This window comes from Alligator mississippiensis, chromosome 7, assembly GCF_030867095.1.
Source record: "Alligator mississippiensis isolate rAllMis1 chromosome 7, rAllMis1, whole genome shotgun sequence".
NCBI lineage: Eukaryota > Metazoa > Chordata > Crocodylia > Alligatoridae > Alligator > Alligator mississippiensis.
This window is the reverse complement of record NC_081830.1, coordinates 34,911,317-34,937,407: the sequence shown is the minus strand read 5'-3', so window position 1 is coordinate 34,937,407 and position 26,091 is coordinate 34,911,317. Positions and strand designations below refer to the sequence as shown.

Genomic DNA, 26,091 nt, shown 5'->3' with positions numbered 1-26,091 from the left:
GAGGGGGGGGGCATTGTATAACCAGCTGCTGCAGTCAAGCAGGGTTGCCAACCCAGGAATTTTGTTTTATTGACCATTTACAAACTTTTTACTAATAAACAAATATTTTCATTATGTTTGGTGTTAAACTCCTACATTTGAATCTGAACCTTGTCCAGTGTTGACAGAAGGGTTTCATTTACATCATGTGAAATATAAGTCAGTTTAAAAAAATGGTTGTCAGGAAAAAGTTTGGAGATTTTTAGTAAAAAAACAAAATGTTTTGGGTTGGTAACCCTGGCAATAGTGGTGAAGCAGTGTGTGTTTCAGTGTAGGGCACTCTAGGAATTGTAGTTCTGTAGAGCAGCAGAGTTCATTGCTGATGTCAGAGATTTTACTTCATTTATCCATGGCAAAAAAATGAAGTGATATCTCTACCCAGCAGCACTGAACTTCTGCTGCCAAGTCTGCATACTGCCCACTGCCAAAGACTCTGGAGCCATAAGGTAATAGGGAAGAAGGAGGTAAGACTACCTTGAGTCTATTCCTGGCCAGTTGAGTCTCTGCCAACTTTTGTTATGTTAGTGCTAGTCTTATGGTACTTGGTGATTCTTTTAAAGCCTCAAAATCATATCCTATTCCACCTAATAGACACCAAAGTAGATTTAGTCACCCAAGTTTGATTTTATTCTACTTTGCTTGAGCCCAGGGGGAAACAAAAAACAAAAAACCTAATTCAAAAGGTAAGGAGGTCCTCCTCTTCCTGCTCATTGTTTTTATGACTTAGTCTTAAAGCTAATATGATGTTCCATTACAAAAGTAAACATCGGGTTTTTTTTCTCCCTCAGGAGCTCAAACATGGTAGACTGGATAATTTTTATGCACTTAAGCTCACTTAGATGACTAATAGATAGAACAGGTCCTTAAGTCCTGGACAAAAGCACATGCAAGTGATTCAGGATTAACCATAAACTGCTTTTCCATGGGGTTTAGGTAATGAAGCTATTTAAATACTTTAGAAAAGTAATATTTACAAATAAAATAATAATAAACTTAGGTTGCTTGCATATCATCTGCACAATATATTCTGAATTTATTTAATGAAGAAGTTGCAATATTGACTACATTTAGAAAAGCAGTCTAGTTTTTCTTGGTAAATTCAGGACAAAAAAGTTAAAATGATTACATGCATCATTTGAACAAATTAAATTATTCATCCAAGTTGGCATTTGCTGCCCTTGTATGTCCTTGATATGAATTTTACAGCTGTAGAATAATCAATGTTCTACTGTCACATACCATGACAATTCAGAACCCAGTGGAATATACTTGGGATATTTCTAGCCCTGTAGCAGGCTGTATTGAGAGACTGTATTAACAGTCTTCAAGATGACCTCATGCTGTCCCTTCCAGACCTACTTTACTATGATCCTACACAAAGTCAAAATTCTGAAGTATTATATCTTATTTATTGAATATTCACCACACAAAAGAAAATAGGGTTGAGAAGTGCAGGCATCACATGCCTCAGGAAAAAAAACCCACGCTGGATATTAAGAAGCAATATACATTACCAAAAAAATGCCAAAAAAAAAAAAAGAGAGAAAAAGTCCAAGTCTAAAATTGCTCCACTTTTGCTAGTGGTATAAGGATGATAAGATAATAGCCCTACATGTCTTGCTTACAGATGGACACACACATTTCTTTTCCTAGTAACCTTCCCTTTACAAAATGGAAAAACCCTCAGAGTAATATTGCAAACAAATTTCTTCTCTTCAAGGTAGCTATAAAATCTTGATTCTGTGCCATAAATTTCCATTTGACAGCTTTACTATATGAGCATTTATAAGCCAACACATCTGTCCATCTAGCTATGTATGTATATGCATATTGAAATGTGTGAATATGTATTCATTATACAAAATCTATCAACTCCAATTATTGATTCTATCCTTATCAGTAGTTATGTTTGTATGTATATATGTATCTATGACTTTGAGTTCTTCCTTACTTGTTACATTTAAATTTTAAAACTCCATAACACAGACACATAAAACTGGAAGAGGGGTTTAGGCCATTAAGTCTTGAATATACAGTATAGTAGCAAATGAGCTATTCATGGATGTGGGAAGATTTGCTGCCCTACATTAAACACAGGTGTTTTTGTTACGGGTTGGTAGATGAAGCCACAAGCTGCTTGATTTCCTCCAAAATCTTCTGTGCATTGTTAGTCACATTCATTTTTGCTACTTTGAGGAGCTCTTGGATGTCTTCCTTTGGGTAGGATGAAGTAAAGGTAGAATATTTCTTTCTGTAGTCAGCAATTTTACCTACAAATAAATAAAAAAATATGTGTGGATAAGTACAAGAGCAAGAAAAATATTATTTTAGCATTCAAGAAAGTGTTGGCCATTTTGGTGGATAAAGAAAGTGTCCTGATTATATTGGACTAATTTTCCAAAAGCAAATTAAAAAAAAAATCAAACAAACAAAATGATATGAAGGACTAAAATTTACATGCCCAAGTAGCCTGTACATATCTGCAAGCTGCCACTTTTAGCACTTACACAACTGGTTTGTATTTCCACTTGTGTTGGAATAGGAGTGTTCTGATATACAAATTAATGCTGGAAGTAAAAAGTGGGGCTGGTAATGGGCCCTCTCATCTTTTATCCCAAAGATAAGAACATTTGTCCACCGAGTGGAAAACAGAGTGTCAACCTATATCTCAGCAATCCACTTTGCCTACCACAACATGGGTTAGACATTAGAAAAAAGCACTCTCCAGTCCTCCTCATGAAGCTGGCCTACTGGACCATCAGAAGGAGATGTTGCATGGAGCTAAAGGTAGTAGGCAGAAGGTGGGGGCTTAGTGAAATAAATACCATTCTGATGACCAGGGACCTTCTGTTCTGGCCTAGCCCTAATGGATTTTCCGAACATGGTACTGGATAAACAGCAGTAGAATAGTTTATACCCCTACAGGGGACAGGCATCTAGAAGCTGGGCCTCCTGCTCTGTGGGCAGATGTTTAACTACTAGGCAAAAAGGTGGTATCAAGCTCCAACTAAACATGGATTTTTTGGTGCATACTGTTACACAGGTGCCTGGGAAGCCACGTGCCTGCACAGCCCATGCACAGCCCGTGCTGGGAGAGAAGACAAAGGGTAAATATTGCTACATAGAATCCAAGCTGTGCATAAATGTCAAAAACTGTGGTAATGTGACTATGAAGGTGTCTCATAGGTCCTCAAGTCTCCTGCTTTAGGCAAAGAAACTGCTCACTTCCTCTTAGACTATTTTTTTTTTTTTTTATATTTTTCTCATGGTAAGTCTCTTCCCCCTTTCTGAAAGTTCTGGTACAGGCAAGGCCGTCCCTGGGGAGGGACGATTCGGGGTGACCACTCCAGGCCCCACCTTTTGAGAGGCCCCATGGAGCTGGGCAGAGCGGCCGTGGAAACTCCACGCTGCCACTGCTTGGTTCATGTCCAGCCACTCACTACCCCCCTTCTTCTGCTGCTGCCACTGCTGATGGCGGTGGCAACTTCTTTGGGTCCAGGGCGTGTGGGATCAGAGTCGAAGCAGGGCCCTGCATGGGTTGATTTGCCCTGGGCCCCACACCCTGATCAGGTCAGCTTTGTGTACAGGCCTGTGCCTAAGATAGGGCATAGCCTGGATGAAAACTGCTTTGGTTGTTCATATCCATCTTGTGTTCCCATGTTCATCCCCACCAGTACTGCTCAGGATATAGCCTGTTAAAGTTAAAAGTGTTGAGGAGATGCTTTAAGAGATATAAAGTAAGTTACCAGAACAGTTGATGTTGTTGAAGAGTGGGAAGTGCATAACAGTAGGCACATTAACACCTGTGAAGATGTAGCAGTCAGATGGGTTATCAGTATCCTTCAGTTTTTCTTCATCGACTTTGGGAAAGGGGATCTTGTTTGCCTGGCAATATTTAACTGTTTTCTTGATGGTCTGTAAAAGAAGGAAAGGGCAACATTTTCCCTTAGGTTAGGTCTGAAAGAAAAGGCAATTTATCCCACACCTTCCTCTAAACACAGCCATAATCATTCTTACTAGATGTATTTGTTTAAAACTCTTTTTAATCATAACCTAATGTAGAAAAATGACAGTTTTCAATCAGGGGACCTCTAAAGGACCTGACTAAGTAGAGAAACCTCTGTAGAAGCCACAAACTCTCATACTGAAGTATTTTATTGTAAACATCTTTGTGTAACAACTAGGGGTGTGAGAAACAGGCCGTATTAAATTCAGAATTGGATTCATTCCAAATTGGGGACAGTGATTTGATTAGTTGATTCAGATCACTGTCCCTGATTCGGAGATTTGGCCACCGATTTGGGCTGAATCTCTGCCGAATTGAATCAGGGACCGAAGCTTCGCAGAGCCTTAGTAGGAACCCAGGCTCACATGCATAAAGAAACTCCGCCTGAGATTTTCTAAACTAACTGAAGGATTTAGAACCCCAACAAAATGAATAGGAAGCTATAATCAAAATGCTCTGGAGAAGTTTGAAGTTCTCAGACTGCTCCAAAGCAGGGGCTGGTTCTAGTCTCAGCACCAAAGTCTAGTTCCCCCTCATTTGAATCTTAGGGGGTGAAGTCACAGATATTAACAATCAGTTTGTTGTTGTGATAGTTGAAGTCATTAAGAGGATAAAATATCATGTGCACTTTATTACTGGGGACAGAATAGCCTGCTGTTTGCTTTGGTCTCTGGGTAACAGTGTTTATCAGAGTTAGGCTAATATTGCAGTTTATTGAGATTTTATTATTCAAACTGGTAGATGTCTGAGTAGGAGCTGCTCAAGGGACATCTCCATTAACTTGAGCCAATCCCTTATGAAAATAGCTCTTGGGTGGAGTTTTAGACAGTGTGTCCATGTTCAAAAATGCGATCCTTGCAGATTTGTCTTTGATGGGTTTGAGAATCTGGCACCCAGAATATGAGTCTGCTGATACTGACAAGTGAGGAAAAGAAGTTAGCTTCCCCTGTGTGGCAGGCCTAACATATAACATTTTTTTCTTTAATTTTGTCATTAAAATCAGGAAGTAACTCCTGCATACCCATGTAACATGCTTGTGAAATCAGAACTTGCTAGTTTTATACAAAGCAAACCTGAACATTATGGGATTTCCTCTGGATCTATGAATTCCCAAAGTAAATGCAGGGATGGGTTATCTTTGTTGGACTTGCTCATACCTTCTTACTCCAAACCCAAATGAACTCATAGCTCCTGTAAATTGTACTTATTACTTATTTTCAATGGATTATATATTATAGCATTTCTCAAACTCTGATTTGTAGAATACCTCCTGTGAATCCACTGAGATGCATCTCAATAACCATAAAACAAAACAAATCTTCAGGCCATGGGCCATGCCTCCTTTGTGTTTGTACAGTGCCCAGTATGATGACCCTGAAAGAAGCATCTAGGAGCCAGTAAGAGAAAAAGAATAGTTACCTCAAAAGGATCTCCAGAGCTGAAATCAAAGGAGAGGATCAATTTTACTTTCCTCTCTGGCCGAAGAGCCAGAGGATAGGCAGAGTTTATGGCAAGGCCGGCATCAATAAAGGAGGTGACTTTGTCTTTGACCATGTCAGTGGACTTAATATTAGCTGATAAAGTAAGAAGAATCTTAATTTTAATATTGAAAAGTTAGTCTCCACCTACACAATAGCAAATAAGCTTTATAAATGGGTTTCAAGAAGAATGTGTGCGTCCATTTCAAGTCCATTTCAGACTGCTGCTCAAAGTCCATTTCTAAGTCTCAGAGTCCCCAATTTAGGGAAGAAAAACATCACATAAAAATATGTGGCCAATCATATCATGACCAAAATAAAAAATGGAAGAATTGCTCAGAGCTATAGAATGACTAAATAGCTTTTGAATGAGCTAAAGGATAATCATGTGGTTCAACTGCTAAATTGAAAATCCAGGTTCAATAACTAGGCTTGGCACAAACTCATAATGAGACTCTGGGCAAGTCAATCTATTATTTTTTTCTGTCCTTCACTTCAAAAGGGTAACTGAATGAAATTCTTCACTGTGTTGTGAAGGGAAATTAGACTAGATAACCTCAAGGTCCCTTACTGTCTTAGAATCTATGGATGTGTCTACACGTAACTGTACGGTGATATTGCTGCGGCACCATGCTTTAGTACTTCCAAAGGGAAGTGTTTTGTGTGCCCTAATACGGGCACATGTGTAGATACTGAGACACTTACTGTGCAGTTAGTCAGCTGTGCAGTAAATGTCTCATGTAGACATGCCTGATGTCAAGTTAAACAATAAAGAGATAACAAATGTGACACATGTTTTAAATATATTTCCCCTTTTCCCATCCTTCACCCCATGCTGCCCTTCAGTGGCCATCACATAGTATAACTGTCCCTTTTCATTCTTGTCTGCCAGATTTATCAGTGGTAATCACTGTCAAAACACGCACCTGAAAAGGGAAGGTTCTAGTCTCAATGCACAATTTTCTATGATGACAAGTCAAGGCAAATAAACTGTTTTCCTTACGGCATTTGTAAAGGAAGTTGCTGGTGGTTCCCCATGTCCAGCTGAGTAGACACGCTGCTGTTTTTGTTGTCACCCGATGGGCATCCAAAACTGGAGCTAGGATTGGGCATTAGTAAAGAACACAATAAAAATCAGTAGAAAATTAATTACATACTGTCTCTTTGGCTTCTCCAGGAAATGGAGGAGTTCTTTGTCTTGGCTAGTAAGACATGCAGGTTGTATAGATGCAGGCTAGGTGATGGCTCTGTGTCTGCAGACACAGCCTTGTGCTGGGCTGATTGAACAGAGTTGAATTCATTCATGGAGTGCAGTTGGATTGGAACTGGTTTAGTAATCTAATTGTGAATTCCAGTGTAGACACTTAAATTGTGATGTAAATGAGGCTTTTTAGTATATGTCTATACTCCAGCAATTCAATCAAAACCCAAATATTATTTAAACAATATCAAAAGACCTGGGAACTGAATATCCAAATTCTTTAAGAGAGTTTAAAAATCTCAGTCCTTCCTTGTAATGAGGGACTGAGGTCAGAAACGTAGCATCAAGACACAAGACTTCCTCTTTTTCAGGAGAAAAAATAATGATTCTTTGACATAGATAATTTGTATAACATCCCCATTACAACAAAGTGTTGTTTGAAAGCATTTTAAAAAGTCAGCAATTTAGAAATGAAATGTTTGATTTTTCATTTTGCAGTGATGCTTCATTAATTTTAACTGCAATATTTTATTGTATTTAGTATTTATGGAAAGTATTGGTTTTTTAAGTTAGAAGCGGAACAGAATAGATTAATTTTACAGTAAACAAAGCATTCTATACAACCCAAATCCTTTTGTTTCATTTTGCAGAAAAATATTGATTTTTGTTTTTTATTCAGAGAAAGAAAAAAATCTAAATTTTGAGCAGCAACGCTATGAAATTATGTGAAACAAAATCATATGAGCAAATAGATATGAGCTTCCAACATAGCTTTGTCTCTTCCAAATTCGGTAGTGGATTTTATCTTGGTCCATATATGAAGTTTGGAATCCTTACCAGACTGGAAACAACTGAGGGCATACTCCAAATTATTTGTTGCTGTATCACATACTTCTTCCTCTCCCAGATAGGTTTCCTATACCACATATGCAGGCTGGGAAAAATCATACTTCACTTGTGTTGAGGACATGCTTGGAATGCACTGAGTGGCCCTTAGAACATGTCACTTCAACCCCAAACTGTGCCTTTTTGCACAGAGTGAGTTGACCATTACCATCTGGCATTAGATAGACTTTTTATTAGCTAAGGCATTTAGGCCATTTGTAGACAACACTTTAAAGAGGGGTTAAAGCAGGTTAAATGCCTTTTGCACCACGTTAATGGCGTTACTGTTTGCATGATTTTGCAAATTTGGTTGGCATATTGTTTATTAATTTCATCCACTGCAGCACGTTCAGCAGCATAATGCACCTTAAAAGACTTTGGGACGCAGCAAATGACTTTGGGGCGCTGCAAAGTAAACACCTCCAAGGAGTTTTAGTTTCCTACCCTACAGTCATGGAGGGAAGCAACGGGCTCTGTGCACCTCAGGGGGTCTGGAGGCAGACTGTGCAGGCAGCTGGCAGCAGTCCAGGAAGGCAGGCTCCACAGAAGGGAAAAAAAAAAGTGGCGAGCCTGATCTCCCCCTGCCGAGCCTGCCTGTCTGCCTGAGGTACGTGGGGTCCCGGTGCTTCCCTCCACGGCTGCAATGCCTCCTGGGACTGCCCGAGCTGGGTGCCACCTGAGAGGGCCACCGCTGCTACAAGGGGAAGCCCCCCCCCCCCCTGCAGCTCAGTTTGCTTTCCCATTCCCACCACCAGAGAGGCAGGTAAGGATAAGGCTCTGACATGGGTGTACACAACACAGGGGTTTACTTTGCCCTCAGTTGAAGCAGTGTTTTTAAAAACTGCATCATCTACAAATGTCCTTAAAGGCTCCCCTTGGTGGTGGAATGGCTGCAAAAGCCAATACGCATCAGGTTAATTTTGTGAAATGCTTGTCTTCCCACAGAATGCCATTTATTTTATTAACTCATAGATTTCATAGACATTAGGACTGGAAGAGACGTCGGAAGATCATTGAGTCCAGCCCCCTGCCCAAAGGGCAGGAAGTCAGCTGGGGTCATAGGATCCCAGCAAGATAAGCATCCAATTTACTCTTGTGAACTCAGTGAACTAGATTTACTTCTCAAGAAAAACCAGACATCAGTCAACTGACATAAACAGTGACATCAAAGTGAATATGGGGCAAGACAAAGGGGAATGTACCCGAAACTACATAGAACCTACATAACAGCCTACCGAAAAACAGTGAAATGGCGCTTCTTTCTTTCTCCTCAACTGCTGTAAAGTGTACATTTGGACTCTCTAGGGGGGGAGATAACAATACAGTTATAATCAGTAATAGATGTAAACAGCATAATTAAGGATAACCACTTTTGGGGAAGGGATATTAAGCTGCTTTCTTCAGGTTTTAAACCAAATTTTAGTCACTGGAAATAAGGATAAGAGATCATAACTTTACACCTTTTTCTTCTGGGAGGTTCTTGCAGCTGTCTCTAAGAGAGAGATAGTTCTGGGCATTACCAGAGACAGGACACTGGGACAAGTGGACCTAGGCTCTGGTTCAACAAGGCTATTCTTGTGTTTCCAGGTTCTTTGTGGAATCTGTTGAAAGCTAAACTAAACCCAGAAGATTCAGGGTAGTCTTCTTTGGGTTACAGGGTTCAAGACCATACTGACTATTCTGCACAGAACAAGTACTGTAAGAAACACAAGAACTGCCAGAAATGCTGCCTTTTAATTTCATTTGCTTCATCTATGTTCTGCACAACCTTGGCAACTTTCCTGTTCCAGTGCTTTATTACCCTCCTCATGAGATTTTTATTTTTCCTAATATCTAACCTAAATTTTCCTTGCTGCAACTTGAGACCATTTCTTCTTTTTCTGTCATCTACCATCACTGAGCACAATCTAGCTCCATCCTCTTTTGAACCACCCTTCAGGTACTTGAGGGCTGCTATTAAATCCTCTTTCAGTCTTCTCCACACTAAATACACCCAATTCCCACAGCCTTTCCTCATAACTCATGTGCTCCAGTTCCCTAACCATTTTCACTGCCCTCTGTTGGACTCTCTCCAATTAGTGTCTATCCTTTCTGTAGTTGGGGGCCCAAAATTGGACACAGTACTCCAGATGTAGCCTCACCACTGCCTCACTTTCCTCAATCTGCTGGCAATGCTCCTACTAATGCAGCCCAGTATGCTTTAGCCTTCATCTCAACAGGGGCACAGTGTTAGCTCATGTTCAGCTTGTGGTACGCTGTAACCCTGAAGTCCTTTTCTGGAGAGCTGCTGCTTACCCAGTTGGTCCCCAGCCTGTACCAGAACATGGGATTGTTCTGTTGTAAGTGTAGGACTTTGCACTTGCCCTTATTGAACCTCAAGGACTTCTTTTGAGACAGAGGTGAGCAGCTAATCCTCCAACTTGTTGAGGTATCTCTGGATCGTAGCCCTACCCTCCAGTGTATCTACTATTCCCCCCAATTTGTAATCTGCAACCTTACTGAGGGTGCACTCCACCCCATCATCCAAGTTGTTGATGAAGATATTAAGCAAAACTGGTCCTAGGACCAACTGGTCCTTGGACCAACGCCTGGGCGCCTCGACTTGATACAGGCTGAAAACTAGACATCAAGGCATTAACTACTACCCTTTCAACTTGATGGTTCAACCAGGTTTCCATCCAACTTATAGTCCATTCATTCAACCTGTACTTCCTCAACTTGTTTGCAAGAATGCTGTAGGAGATGGTATCAAAAGCCTCACAGAAGTCAAGGTATACCATATCCACTGTTCTCCCTTCCTCCACAGAGCCAGTCATCTCATCATAGAAGGCAATCAAGTTGGTCAGACAGGACTTGCCCTTGGTGAATCTATGCTGACTGTTCCTAATCACCTTTGTCTTCTCCAAGTGCTTAGACATGGATTCCTTGAGGACCTGCTCCATTATTTTTTCCAGGGACTGAGGTGAAGCTGACTGGTCTATAGTTTCCCAGATCCTCCTTTTGCCCTTTCTTAAAGGTGGGTATTATATTTGCCCTTTTGCAATCATCTGGGACCTCTCCTGACCACCATTTTTCAGAGATAATGGCCAGCGGCTCCACGATCACATCTGCCAACTCTCTCAGTACCCCCAGGTGCATTGTATCTGGCCCCAAAAACTTATACATATCAAGCTTTTCTAAACAGTCTGTAAAATTTTCTTTCAACACTGTTGACTGCTCACCTCTTCCCCAAAGTGCTGCCAGGTGCAGTAATTTGGGAGCTGACCAAGTTAGACCTGCAAACTCCAACTGCTTGTCTCAGTTTATGTGCACCCTTCCCTCCTCCTCTCTCCCATGCTGCAGCTGCCTTGAGCCCGTGCCTGGGATGCCTATATTTGTGGGGGGCTAAACCCCCTTAGCCTTGGACTTCCACTGCCTATGAGGACACTAGAGTAAAAATAAAGCATGACAAAAAAGTCTGTAGTCTACACTGTGTAACAATATAGCAACTTACCAGGATTTGGTGAAACATGATCTTTTTCTTTCTCCCCTGATCCTTTAAAGAATTCAGTCAGACTTTCTATGCGGATATAACAATAGTTATTTTCATTACTAGTAATAGCCAATCTAATTAATGATATCAACATTTTGGAGAGGGATATTAAGCCTCTCTCTTCAGGTATTAAGCAAAACTCTAGTCATCTCAGAAAAGGATGGGAGGTAAGGCACATTGTTTCATCCCTCTACAGTGTAGCATGACCATACATCCTATTTTCACTGGAACAGTCCCTTTTAAATATCTGTCCTGAGCATTTTATCAGTCTGGCCAAATGAGCACATTTGTCCCATTTTCAGTGGAACATCCAGGATAAATGTTGAAAGCCCTTCCCATCCTATTCCCTGTTCCTCCCCCACTCCTGTTGTCCAGTGCCTCACATTCTCTCCTCTACTCTACAACATGCTCAGTTGAAACTAGAACTGGGAGGCAGATGTGTGTGCCAGAGAGCAGGGGGTGAAACTGTTCCATTCTAAAACCAGGGAAATATGGTCCCTGTACTATTGTGGAACTCTTATACATGTCTAAGAAGCATATTGTCCTGGACATTACCAGAGACAGGATACTAGAATAAATGTACCTTGGGCACTGGTCCAATGAGACTATTCTTATGTTCCTAAGATATTTATTGAAAGCCACAAGTTTTAAAGAAGCTTCATTTGGATTACAAAGTAAGAAAACATGTCCCTTGTTCTGCAGGGCACAACTATTGTAAGAGAAAACAGCACTGACTGAAGTGCAACTTTCTAGTCTCCTTCTCCTCATCTATGTCTTTGGCAACTTTCCCTTACACAGTGTTGGAAATCTGTGCCTTTGTCAAGATGGCTAAAAAGTTCCTGTAAACCAGTTCTTTCTCTTCCTCTCCTATATTACCATGGCTTCCTTCTTTCAGGCCTCAAGTTCATGATCCTCTCCTTGCAGCCTGCCAGACTTGAGCCCTTCATCTTCTCCTTCACACATATCAATTTGAATTTAACAGATGCTTCTCTGTATGCTTTCCCTTGCAGATCACAAGCAGATCAAACGTCTCTTCGTGAACAATGTCCTCCACAGCTGCACCCTGATCTACAAGGTGGGTCATGTCTCTCTCCTGCCTATCATCCTCCAGCCAAGCTAATTGCCAGATACATAGGCACCAAGCATGTGAGGGTCTGTTTTCCTTTGGCCCCATAATTATTGTATTTCTGGCTTCCCACTGGCCCAATTTGTACAGGAATGGATGCATTATGCCCATATCTTATTTGTACATTGGTGGTTAGGGAAGTCCACAAATCTCCTCAGTGGGAATGTCTACACGTGAAATTAAGTACGCCTTAATCTAATGTGTATTAGTTTAATGCATATTAAGTGGGTTTGGAAGGCATCTACACATGCAGGCATTAAAATGCATTAACGCTGTTTGTGTGGACTGACTGGGAACTAAAGTTAGTCCCCAGTCAGTCCCTATATACAGTGTTAATGTGGTTTAATACATCTACATCTTTGTGAATGCATTTTAACTAATCGTGCCTAAATTTGATACCTGCGTTTGCTGGTATTGAATATAGGTGCAAATTTAGGCCATTTTAAATGTACATTAAGGGTGCACACATGTAGACAGGCAGCCTTAATGCACATTAACTTAGGCTACTGTTAATTAAAGCATCACATGTAGAAATGCCCAGTGGGGGAGGTAGACTTGAAATCTAGGTCTCCTACTATGCTGAGAAAATCCTCTAAGCAGAAGGATTTTGAGTGGGAGGTGAATGTTCCACCTGTCAGTTCAGGTACTTTGATGTAAATTCAACTGGGGGCTGGAATGATTTCTATGGGGTATTGCTATACCTTTATTCTAAGGATCATGTTAAAATTGAGGGATTAGATACCTTCAGTCCAATAGAATACAAATTTTGAATACCTTGTAATAGTTTTTTAATTTCCTTTATGTTTCCAAGTGCACTTCCCCATAAGCCTGAAATTAGGAAGAACATGTAATTATAGTACCCATTTTACAGAGGTTTCAATGAAAATCAGTAACATTTCCCTTAATCAGCTAACTACATTGAACCGAACCTGGAGACTGAGTTGAGAGGATAAATGTCTAATGTCTAAACTTTACAACGTAGACTGTCAGTCCAGGGTCACTAGGGTGCTCCTAAAGCTTTAGTTTATTCAGCCATCAGAGGGAAATGAAGAGCTAGAGTTTTTTTATTGTCGTTTTTATACATATTTTATTACCTAAGGATTCACCATTTATGTATCTAACTAGTCTCTTAGTGAAATTGGTACTTAAGTTTCTAATGTAATTTATACACAGAAAGAATCCTAAAAATTATAAAAAGCATTAGTAAGCTTTCTAAGTCAAGAAAACTCTCTCTGTGTAACAAGAAACCCCTTCTCCTGTTACTAGTAAGGCCACAGAGATGAGACAATCAAAGGCAGCAGTGCAGGTGGAGTGAGCCTGGCACTGATAAAAGCAGTAACAAGCAACTGACCACACCTTGTTGCAGGATGCAGCAGGCCTGGTCAGGTGAACAGAAGTAGGTGGGGTTAAGGGGATTTAAACCCAGCCAAGGATAAATCAAGGCAGGTAGGGGAGAGAGAAAAGAGGGGTGTGGGTGTGGGTGTGGGTGTGGGTGTGGGTGTGGGTGTGGGTGTGGGTGTGGGTGTGGGTGTGGGTGTTTGTGTTTGTGTTCGTGTTCTAAGGGAATAGGAGAGGAAGCACCAGGCAGGTACAGGCTGCTTTGATTAAGTGGAAGACTTTGTATTCTGTTTTCAGGGCAGACAGTTTGTACCTTTTTGGTTTATTGTTTGATTTAATTTGGACTTGTAAACCAGAGGAATGGGTTGTGACTACAGGGGAGGAAGAGGTTGAATATTGGGGGCCAAGGGGCTCCTGTTTGTTTTGACATAGGGGCTAAAGAATACACCCTGAGCTAAAGCAGACCTTAGCTCTTAGAGCTGGAATTATAAAGAAGTGTGAGTTGAAGCCCAAAAGCTGAGGTTGTTGATAATGGGCAGAGGTTGGTGTGGCCAGGGAGAAAAAGGGGCCTGGACTTTAACAGCTGATCCCTGACAAGATCTCAGAAAACCCACAAGGACAACCCCATGAAGGCAGGAACCCATGCATGGGTGTGCAGGGGCAGGGCACGAATAAGGCGGCATGCCTGCTGGTGATGGCCAGGCAGCTTGTGGAGCTACTGCCAGTCCTAGAACTTTCTTCTGTCTCCCAATATCTACTGACATCAAAGTCGTGGCAGGTGAGTAACAGAGGCATAGAGGGCTGGGAGAGAGTAGTAGCAAAGCAGCATGGCTTCTACAGATAGTTACAATTTGCACATTATGGTGCTTTAGGCATTCACCTTCCAAGTAGCAGATGGTTTTCTCCTTTTTCTTTACTTTTAACTCTCCATTCTCAAAGTCACTTCCAAATAGACTGGTGTTTATAAATGCTCCTACAGCAGGATAGCCAGCTTCATGAGGGGTAAATTCAAACCAGGTCTCTGTGGGGGGTGTGGAAAGTATTTGAAAAAGAAACTGCTGGAAAATAAATAATTTCCCAGTCATGAGAGATTGGCAAGAGGTGTCCAGCTTGAAGGGGAATAGGAAATGACTCCAGAAATTACCACATTGATAAAGCAACTCTCCACCTCCATTTTCAAACCCTCCCCTTGAACCACAGTGTGAAGTTGTAACCTTTTCTCCCCTCACAGGCTCATCACAGTTCTATCCCTGCCTACATCAGATCTCAAACCTCGCTGCTCCCTCCTCACATTCAGAGCTTCACACTTAAGTGACAGTTTCTTTCTCCCATGCCAGATACAATGCCTGCTTCCATAATGGCTATTCTACCTGGAACCCTAGTCCTAAATCAGAAAGGGGTAGAATTAAAAATCTCATTGATGCACTTCTGTCCATGATTCAGGCCTTACATCTGCAGAAACGATACTAAAAGCTAGTTCTAATTACTAGTGGTTTAGGAGATTATAATGAACAGGGACTCTACTTAAATCCTCTGTACTTGCAGAAAGAGACAGACCCTTTTGACGGCCAAAGGGATTGTGGGTGGATGATGTATAGGCATGCACTGATTTCATTGCTTGTAATTGGATGTTACCTGGGAGGCTTTCATGTCCTTTGTTCAATCTTTTATTATCTGCAGCAGCATAGATAGGATAAGGGTTTTTCCCACTTTCTAAGGAAGTCTTTTGTTCAGATAACCCACTTTCATCAAACTGGTAAGAGAACAGATTTATTTGTACAGGTAAATAAAGACTTTGTTTCAGTAATATACGTTTCAGTTGACCTGGATGGAAAATAAGCTGTTTTTCTCCCAAGAAAAGAGAAAAAATATTTTCATCTAATGTTTTTCCTTAAAATCATTCATAGTTTGATTGCAAAACTGAAAACATATGAATTGATTTTGTTTTTAATTTTGTAATTATTTTTCAGCAATAAAGAATTGAATTAATCAGCTATGACATTTTTAAAACACTTCAGTTGCTGAATATGAACAAAATGTTTATTTCAGATTTTAAAGACATGTCTGTCTTTTAAGCAAACCTCAAAACATGTTGACAAAAATGGGTGTTTTCCACATTTAGAGAAAAAAAAACAAAATTTTTTCCATTGCAAATATTTAATAAATTTGAGTAAGGTTCTAATTGGTAGCTTTGTATTAAAGTCCTCTACATCTCAGTCCTCTGCTTATGCTATTTCCTTTTAGACACTTGAGGCAACGTTCTATTTCACCTATATGGCATCTAGGTGGATTTAGTGTGATTCGAGTCTACTCTGCTCAAGTCCCTGAAACTCTATTAATGCATTTTTGTAATAAACTGATATATTGTCCTTAAGAGTCATTCACAAAAAAACAATAAAAATAAATAAACAAAACCAGCAAGAGGGAGGAAAACCCATCTTTTGCCTTAACTGTTTTTGTTTGTTCTGTTTTCCAGGGACACTACCAGTGTAGAATAGGATCATCATTAAGTCCGTAAGTCAACTTAGATGTGTAATAGGTGAAATAGGATTTGGCCCTTGGTCTTCAGCCTTGCATCCAATGGAGTCCATAGTGCCAATGCAGAAGCTAAACAACTAAATGGGAAACATGCACCTCTTTACATGAGGTCTGTATCTGGCACTTTGAAGACAGGGATTACAACCGGGAATGTATTTGACTTAGTGCCTCACTTATTTTTGGATTTTACTACTTTCTGTTACCTTGGGTGCAATCATTTAATACCCTTATATAGACTTCTGAACACTTTCATTTATCTATATATTTATTTATAGATGTAGAGTAAGATAGATAGATATCTCTATCTAGAGAGAGAGAGAGATATAGAATAATATATATAGATATATAAGAAGTTGTAGATATAGACTAATATATATGAGAGAGAGAGTTGTTGTTCTATTCCCTTCCAGGTTGTCTGAATGTACAATTTGTTATCTACATGGCATTTAGGTTGTCTAAGTGCCAAAATGGCACTTATTTTTGGATCTCTATTCCTGAGTCCATAGCCCTGTGTGCAAGAATGACCACACATGAGTACATGGCCTTACAGATGGGACATATGCAGTAGTAGCTGGGACATTAGGTACACCCCTTGTGGACATGCAACAGCCTTAAGTACCTGGAAATGGAGTCATCCATTATCTATGAGTTCTGGATTCCATAGTGTCTACCCCTGCTACCCCCCCATTACACAATGGCTGATGCACTCACCTGAGAAGCCAGAGGGGCTGGGTTCTAGCCCTCCTCACACAAGCCACAGGGGGCTTTGACCTTGATCTATCTGACTTCTGAGCACAGCATGCTAACCACCATAACACAGGTCAACTATTAGTCATTGATTTTTCTGCTTCTCACTTAAAAGCTGGCCACCTGGGCAGCCACAAGAGGGGAGTCTGTGGAAGAAGCACTGGGAAGTGAGTGAGCCAGTGGGTGTGTGGTCTCATGATGTGGGTGCCCTTCTGGAAGGAGTCTGAGTCTAGAGCTATGCTGTGAGTGAGACAGAAGCTTCCTTTTGTCCTCCACCCATTTTAACTAATTACTATATTATTGGCTCATCTTCAAAAAGAGCTTCACAGAAAAGCAGTTAATGGTTAACTTATGGTATAATGTTTAGAGAGCTGTGCTGGGAAGGCAAAGAGACTTGAGGGCAAACTTCTTCTGGGTGAGCTGACCCAGTCCCATGACCAACTTCCTAGATGAGCATCCTATAGCCACAGAACTCCTGGGGAGAAAATGCAGTCTCACTCATATTCTGTTGCCAGTGAAAATGCCCAGTCTGTGAACTTCTATAGTCATCCATCTGCACAGGGCTACATAGCCAGGAATAGAATTCCAACCTGTTCATAAATGGCATTTCTGGTACGTATATGACTAAGAATGCCATGTGGATGACCAAAAAGATGGTCACCTAGATGACCAGGAACAAATAGATTGTAGGCTAAAAATGGACCCTTTGCATTTACATCACTATCATTTGTATAGAAACAGAAGGGAGAGGGTAATTTTTCCCCTGGTCTAAAATTAACTTTAATTATACTGGGGTTTTGAAACCCAAAGGCAGTTTTTAAACTCTTAGTCATAGAATGTACCACCTACCTTATGCAATATTTTATAGATCATAAAGGAAACCCAGAAATCAGTCAGGGAGTAATGTTCTTCCTTTGATGCCTCCACAACTGTGCTTATTGCTTTATTTTTGTCCCAGGAGGATTCGACTAATGTTTGACACAGTTTTTTTTCCAAGTCCTGCAAATGTTCTGTCCACTCCCTATCCTTGTACAGGTAGGACATGCACCTTTTGATGAGAGCATAGACATGGATGAATTAGGGAGGTGGGGGGATGGGAAGATTCCCGTTTCCTCTTGCACACACAGGCTGGGGATTGAGCACTCCTGATCTAGTCAGTGTAAGTTCATTTCTTTATATTTTCCATGTGAAACCAGGATCATTTCTATTCTAGTATTCATGGGCAGAGATATTGGCAAGGAAGATTTGAACTGAATCTATGAATAGTATATAGCTTATAAACCACCTGTTAAGAAGAATAATACCTAAAGGCCATTGATTCTGCCAAGGAACACACACACTTATTCTTAATACAGTTGATGTGGACCTACCAGGTGGAACCGGACACACCATACAGGTACAGGATGGCATCCAGTAGACCCTGTTGCTTCATCTCCACTAATGTACCCTGTAAGGATACCATGGCCCGCAGAGCTCCACCTGATGCCAACAAGGTAATATTTGGTATGTTATCCTGAAAGTAGGGAGATAAATTTAGTGAGCAACAAATTCTGTACAATCTCAGTTATTCATAACTTTGTATTATTTCTTCCATCATATTCACAGCAAGGTCATACACAGGGTGCCATTTTTTATCTAGGATGATTCCTATAACTTGTATCATTACACTTTTATATCAGGGAATATTCTATGTGCATATATAAGTAGTTACAGCTGGGCTGGACCCAGACCCTCAGCCATAAACATTCAAAAGATCTTGCACTGTAATTTCAACATGGAGTCCTGTTCTGTGTCTGGCTTTGTACCTTTGAGAGTTTATTTAAAAAAAAATATTCCAGTAGTTTTCATGTCATTGCTGTAGTATTCAGATACTTGCCATCCCTCCCCCCTGCTTTTTTCCCTTCCACTCTCTTCCTTTAGCCTTTTCCCTAAATAAAAATAAGTAAAAACAGAAAACAAACTCCCTTCACCCCCCTTCACCCCCCCAAATAGAAGTGTGTTTAATCAATCTCTGGGCTTAACTACAGAATTTACTTGGGGTACATGGTTTGAGAAAAAAGCTTCCCCACTCATTCATAAAGGAGGCACAAGCCCCAAAGTACACGCTATGGTGTGTGTGTTCATGATTTGGTTTGGGGTTTGTTTTGGGGGGGAGGAGGGGTCTGGGGGGCGGGGATTTTTTAAATGAAGTGGCTGCAGCTATATTCTATCTGGGTCCCTGGTCCAGTGCATGTTTGATGTTCTCTGATATACTTATCCCTTTGTACTCTTTGAGGATTTACTCAGAGGAGTGTCTAATCTCTTGTTTCTGATCATACTTAGGCACTGAGCCGAAGTCAGTTCTGGGCACGTGAAGAAATGGAAGTCTGAATGCTCAGGGAGATTTTACAGTTCAACATGACAGTGTCTCATGAGTTTCAGTGCCTGCAGAGTCAGATTGCAGATGAGCAGGTTGTTGTTTTTTTTAGATCACATTTTAGGATTTAGTTCCTTTATTCTGCCTAAATGCTGTTCCAGGTGTATAAGACCTTCAGGTTCTTATTCTTTTAACTACTGATGAAAGAACTTGTGCTTTGGCCAATAAAGATATACTTAGCCCATGATGTTCCTGCCTATGTCACTGTAATTTGCTTTCCTGGCACTGGGAGAACACCTTTATGGCATAGTCTCATAAAGGAATTTACCCCAGTGTACCAGCCATCCAGGTTTTTTTCATACACATGGCTAACAAGCTCCATTGTTCCCCTTAATGTTATAGGGGACAGAGATATACAGCCATACCTGGTCACAGTGCATCCCAAGGCTTTCCAAACACTTCATCACTTTTGCCTTTCTGAGCCCAATGGCTACTTTCTCACCCTCGGAGAGATCATGGGAAAGACGGACTTTTTCATCACTCTGTAGAAAGAAAAAAAAGGTCGGGGGGAAGAAATTCATCTTCTCACCAAAGGCTTCCAGGGCACGCAAGACCAGGGGATGTACACACAGGGCATAGTCTCCTAAAGGTTATCCAGGATTTACTATTATTATTTCTATTAGCAAATTGCCTGTCAAGAGTGATGGCAGGGGGAGGGGGCAGTTCAGCTCCCTCCATGTCCCCCCCACCCCCCTGCCACTCCCTGCCACTTGTGGTCTGACCCTGCTCCCATCTCCTCCCCTCCCTCCTGCTGCTTCAGGTCTTGACCCACACCGCTTCGTGTCTGGCCTTGCTCCCCCTGCCCCCGCCACTTTGAGTCTCACCCCGCTCCCCCTCCCCCTCCGCCGCTTTGGGTCCAACCCCATTCCTCCTCCCCCTGCTGCTTTGTGTCTGATTCCACTCCCCCCACACTGCTTTGGGTCCAGTCCCACTCCCCCCAAGTGCTTCAGGTCTGACTCCACTCCCCGCACCTACCTGCTGCTTCAGGTCTGACCCCACTCCTCCACCCCCAACACTTTGATTCCAACCCCGCTCCACCCCTCTGCCACTTCAGGTCCATCCCTGATGCTTCAGGTCTGGCCCTGCTCCCCCCTTCCCACACCCTGCCGCTTTGGGTCTGACCCCTGCTCCCTCCCCTCCTCCCCTGCCACTTTGGCTACACCTGGCCTGCATCTCCCTGCCTTCCTGCTGCTCTTCTTCCCTCCCTCCCTGCCTGTCACCTTCCTCCCTGCCAGCTGTTCACTGGAGCAGTGGGGGGGACTCCCCCATTGTGATCTCCCCGTCTTCACACTCAGGCAGGGAGGTGGGGTTGAAGCCCCACTGCTCAGGCATCTGGGGCATGTTTCCTGCCCCCAGACTTCCCCAGCAGTAGCACAAACTTGGGCCCACACAGCCTGAGGCCCCTAGCCGGGGTATGCACAGTTGGCCCGAAGTGTTACGGACGGACGGACGGACAGACACACACACACACACACACACACACACACACATATAGACAGGCTAAGCCTTTTATTATATTAGAACTATAACAGTTGCTTGCAAGTCTCCACCAAGATTAGAGACCCAGATTATCCAAGACACTGTACAATCAAAGTTTAAAAGAAATCAAAGAGGCAAGTGGGAAGAGGGAGGGAAGAAAAGACTGTGCCTATACCTGATAATCTGCCTCTGCTGCCAGTTCTAGTAGTAGATAGCAGGACTACCAAATGGACAGAGCATGTGTATGCCCACCCCCTTCTCATGGTCCAGCAGCTTCAATACAGTGGCTGTTCCATTGAGTACGAAGTGCACTGAATGCATCAGCTGCTGAACAGATCATCTATATATGTCTTCCACTGGCTGCCAGTTGGCCCTAGAAGCCTTGATCCACTCTGCAGAGGGAGAGTAATTCTGCTAGTAGGCTGGAAGCTCTTGGTGCCATAGAAGGGTTGAGCATACACACACTCAAAATTATGACAGCAAAATGTAGTGTAGATGAGGCCAAAGAGATTTGCTTATTCTCCCTAAGTTTTAGAACATTAGGAAATCTGATTCATGTCCTTTCCAACAACTCCATTAGTCTTTTCCCTAATGTTGAGAGAACATGATTGAAGCTCCACTTTAGAGTTTGACTCTCATCTCTGAAGCATGCAAAAGTCTTACTTGGGCGCATCCACACATGCAGGCATGTGCGCTTCCAGCAGCTCAAATAGAAGTGGTGCAAATTTGAGCCAGGGCTTTTTTGCCTCAGCACACATGCCTGGCAAATTGTGCCACTTGGGTCAAAATAACGCTGCCTGACTCTTCCCGGATCTGCAGCCTGGGGGAGCAAGAGCCCAGGGCCAGCATCTGTGCTGTCCCCAGCAGTATAAAAAGCTGCCCTGTCCTGCCCCATCAGTACAAAAAGCTGCCCTGGCAAGTAGCTGAGGGCTACTCACTCTCAGGAGCTTCTGGGGCCCCACTAATTGGTACCTGGGGACACTACCCTTTGTGCCAGCTGGACTGCTGTAACAGCCCTGAGAGTTCCCTGCACCCTTTACCCACTGCATCAATCTGGCAGTGGGGGCTGCTGCCTGACTGTGACCTGCTGTGCACCTGCCAGACCTGGATGGGGACTGCACAGACAGCAGAGGCATCTGCCCCTCTGGGCCAGCTGCCAGTGGCTGCAGAGTTGGCCTTTGTGCGGCACAACTGTTACGTGTGCCCCTGCCCGACCATCTGGGCAGCTATCTCCCAGAAGATGTTCCTAGCGTGGTGGCCTGCTTTGAACTGTCAAAGCATGTCATCCTGGCCCCAATTGGCCAGGAGATCAGCCACCTCCAGCTGGGTCCAAGGTGCCAGCTCTGAGCAGGCAAGGCCCTACCACTGGCCTGCCTAGCATGAATTCTGGTGTTCCCTATTTGAAAACTGAAAAATCCTGAAGTCATTCTGTAAAATACTCCAAAATCTATGATCATCCCCAATTAAAACAAAAGACCACTCTCTCTCTCTCTCTCTCTCTATATATATGTGTGTATATATATATATATGTGTGTATATATATATATATATATATATATATATATAGACAGAGAAAGAGAGAGAGGAGACAGCGATCAGTTGGGCAATGTTTTATTGATATATCTACAGTGTTAAAGGAATTTGGAAGCCTACCAGTGTCTCTATCATCATGATAAAATGAATTCTAAATACCTATATGTTTTACTGCCCTGCCCCCCACAGGAATTATAGCCCTCCAACAGGTGTTACAGCCCTACCCCACAGGGGCCACCCCTCACTGCAGGGCCCACATGCTGCACTCCCGCTTGAGCCCCCAGCCCCCTGGATTGCTGCCCCACCTGGTCCCATCCCCCACCCCTCCCCCAGACCACCCAATCACTGGATTGCAGCACCCCATGGACTGTAGCCCCCCCATGGCTGCCCCACCCAGCCCCAGAACCCCCTCCCCCAGACCCCCCAATGGCTGCCCCACCTGGCCCCCTCCCCCACTTGTACCCACAGCCCCCAATGGATGCTCCCTACCTGACCGCAGCCTCTGGCACTAAAAAAGTAAAAAAGCCTGTACTCACCCCAAAGGGGCTGGGTGGGCTCCAGGGCCTCCTGTACAGGAGGAGAGCTCCAGTGCCCCCTGACGGCAGCTGGAACTGACGGTGAGTGTCGTTTGGGGGGGGGCAGGCATGGGGGGGTCTCGGAGGGCAGGTGAGGGTTGGGGCTGGGATCGGGGGGGCTCAGGGGTCAAATTTGCAGCTTGGGGAACATTTTCTCATTACTGCACATGCCCCTTGGAGCGTCTCAAAGGAGTTTGAAATGCTATAAGAGGTATGTGTGGGCTTGTCTGGATGCACCCCTTATGTCTGAGACTTCACTTAAATCTGGAATCAGACTTCAGAGAGAGTGAGGCATTAACAAAAATTCCTTCCAGATGAAAATTGATCCCATGCCTTGTTCAGGAAAACATTGACAAAAAAAAGGAAGCTAAGTAATCTAAATGAGAGGGAGTAAAAGAGAGACCACAAACTGTTTTTCATTTCTGCAACTTCCTATATTAGTACTGTGCAAAACATATAGCTGCTGACTTCTTACAACAATTCATAGAAATGCCAGAAAAAAAAGCAGAAGTCATGAGAGTTTTCCAGCTGCTCAAAGACCACCCTTCATATGCTAGATAATATGGTTGTATGGTTACAGAGATCCGTAGCATAAGCTATTCTGGGAACTAAATAGCAGCCAGGAGTCTCTTACAGTTTAGAATGGAGTGTATGATTAATGCTTAGGAAGAATATCATGAAGGCCTGAGTATAGAAGAAATAAAACTATGCATATGGGTGATTTTTATGCTTTCCGCCCAAAACCAATTAGCAAGCTAAAAAAAAAAAATCGCTTACCTGAAATTATTTTTTTATGATTAAAAAAAATGCCAACAAGCCACCACAGACTGATTTCCCCCCCTCCCCCCCTCCCAATCTGAAAGGGATCACTTGAATAAAACACTCTCCTTTTTTTTTTTTTTGCTTAAACTTAAAACCATTTAGTAGGTAATACAATTCAAACAAACAAATCAAAACAAAAGCAAAAAACATTTCATTCAGGAAGTTGAAGATTTTTTTTCCTCTACCTGAAACAATTTAAGACAATTAGCATTTGTTTACCAAGTATTTGATAGACATAAATATACAGTTTTCATCCCCAATGTTCTCCCAGATGTAGTCATAAATGTCTACCATAAAGTAAAGTTTCCTTTTCTGAAAAATATTTACGGAAAGAACGGCAGAGATGAGAAGTATTCCCAGCTCACACAGGGCAATCAGGTTAGAATCAACGAAAAGAAGAGCCTACCACTGTGCTCATAGTTCAGCTTGTCTCTGCTTTGTGGAGTTCTTAATGACAACACACCACGTCTCCTGGGTTTATTCTTCTCACCTTTTATATGAAAATAGAAAAATGAATACTGAGCATAGGAACTAAAAAATGTCCATGCAACTGATCAGCCTGCACTATTATGTTCTGGCTTACACATCGGACTCTGCTTGATAATTACAATGTTCACACATGTAATACATATTAATCTGCATGTTTAGGCGAGGCAAGGTTCTTTGGGCAGATGTGCTATCTTTTATTAGACCAACTGAGTAGTTGGAAAAAAGTTCATTGCAAGGTTTTGGGTGCAATCACCCTTTTTCAGGCATAGGAAGTCTCTGCTCTTTTCCTTGGAGTCTCAGAACACCATAAACGTCCTATGCCTGACAAAAGGTGATTGCACCCAAAAGCTTGCAAAGAGCTTTTTCCCAACTACTCAGTTGGTCTAATAAAATATAACACGCCTACCTAAAGAACCTTACCTGCCTATGTCCTTAGACCAACACATCTATGACCAAAACCCCCACATTTTTAGACCATCAACTGTTATAATCCTATATGTCCATATTAATAATGCTGATGTTTTATAAGCTGATTAAAAAGCTGAAAACCCTGCCCAATGTAGATGTTGGGATGCTCTGAATTTTGAAAAAACAATCTAGGCCATTGTTCTGGGTTTGACTCCAGTATACCTGGACCATGCCTGACAGATTTTTTTTTCTAAATTCTTCTTTAAAAAACTCATTGAGAGGGATTCTACAATATCTCTAGGTGACCTTTTTACTCTGGGTTAGTTTCTGCTAATATATGAACTAAATCAGCTCTGTTGTAAGTTTAGCTGATTTCTTTTTGTCCTTTCCCCAGTGTCTATGGAGAAGCAGTGATAGTCTTCTTTATGAGAACCTTTTATGCGTGGGAAAACTTGAATAATTTTTCTCCTCAGATTTTTTTTCACCCTAGGATAAACAAACTCAGTTCCTTCACCTTTTCCTTCTAGGTCATGTTTTCTAAAGATCTTATCATTCTTATACCTGTCCTCTGGACACTGTCAAATTTGTAGCACCTATTTTTCAAATATAACTGGAGATATATTTATGAAACCCGTTTGGTAACTTTAAAGCCATAGTCTTATTCTGTTGTATTTTACCTTACCTGTGAGCTTCCCAACTGGAATGCCAGCTGACTTTATTGAGAGCAATCACAATGAAGCTCTGCCTTCTAAAGCCACACATGGAGTGAGATACAGAATAGAAAGGTAATATTAAGTAACTCGGTAGTGGAAATAAATTTCTGGTTTGAAGTCTGATTCAAAGACCACTGAAGGCCATAAAAAGAAATCCATTCATCTAAACAGTTTTTGACTATATCATATGGGAAGTAATGGTAATTAACAAAATATATAATCTCAGTGTATCTGCTGGACCATCTTCATGATTTTATAAAGAATATATGAAAGTACAAGCAATGTTTCTCACCTAGTTGTCTTCCCACTTTCCTTCTGAAGTCACAAAGCACAGAGGTGACAAACTCAAAGTATGATTTCCAAGGTCTGTTCCCAAAGTAAGTGTTTGAGGGTTCAACTTTTCTAGAGCAAGTGGTGCTAAGCAAAGGATTGAAAATGTTAGGCACCTTTTTCTGTTCTCTGAATTGTGGAGAGCTGGTTCAAACTAGTTCTTTGGTGGTTTGTAGGATGTGTCAGTGAAGCAAGTTGCATCACCCTGGACAAGATATTTTAGTGACAAAGAAAGGAGTTTCTCTTTAAAGAATGCATTGCCTGGGGATTGCTGGCATGATTGGTATTCATGGGTCCATAACATACTTTTCTCCTTGCTTCATAAACTGAACATATTTACGTATAACAGTTGCTCAATTAGGCACTTTATCATTTTAGCAAACAGACGTTCTGAAAAATGTTGTTCAAAGGAGCTTGACATAAATGTGGTGTTACA

At 41.9% G+C, this 26,091-nt stretch overlaps 1 protein-coding gene and 1 long non-coding RNA gene across 4 annotated transcripts; one reads left to right on the top strand and one right to left on the bottom strand.

The window, feature by feature from the left end:
• Positions 1-1,037: 1,037 nt before the first annotated feature.
• Positions 1,038-25,814, bottom strand: LOC102570036 (cytosolic phospholipase A2 gamma). 2 transcript variants are annotated; one of them, XM_019500415.2, is made up of 14 exons: positions 25,618-25,814; positions 24,122-24,205; positions 19,672-19,788; positions 18,261-18,403; positions 17,740-17,938; positions 15,241-15,358; positions 14,486-14,626; positions 13,042-13,095; positions 11,103-11,168; positions 8,845-8,910; positions 6,527-6,622; positions 5,465-5,619; positions 3,786-3,954; positions 1,038-2,309 (listed from the first exon to the last, which is right to left on the bottom strand). In XM_019500415.2, the coding sequence occupies exons 2-14, from the start codon at positions 24,131-24,133 to the stop codon at positions 2,146-2,148; spliced, it is 1,500 nt and encodes a 499-aa protein (XP_019355960.1). In that variant the 5' UTR covers positions 24,134-24,205; positions 25,618-25,814; the 3' UTR covers positions 1,038-2,145. The 2 variants fall into 2 exon arrangements, with proteins under 2 accessions (XP_019355960.1, XP_019355963.1); XM_019500418.2 differs by lacking the exon at positions 14,486-14,626.
• On the top strand, positions 11,179-19,493 carry LOC109286374 (uncharacterized). 2 transcript variants are annotated; one of them, XR_002094378.2, is made up of 3 exons: positions 11,179-12,216; positions 18,246-18,383; positions 19,213-19,493. It is a non-coding gene; the product is annotated as an uncharacterized LOC109286374 (long non-coding RNA). The 2 variants fall into 2 exon arrangements; XR_009463422.1 differs by lacking the exon at positions 11,179-12,216 and adding an exon at positions 17,849-17,925.
• Positions 25,815-26,091: the final 277 nt, after the last annotated feature.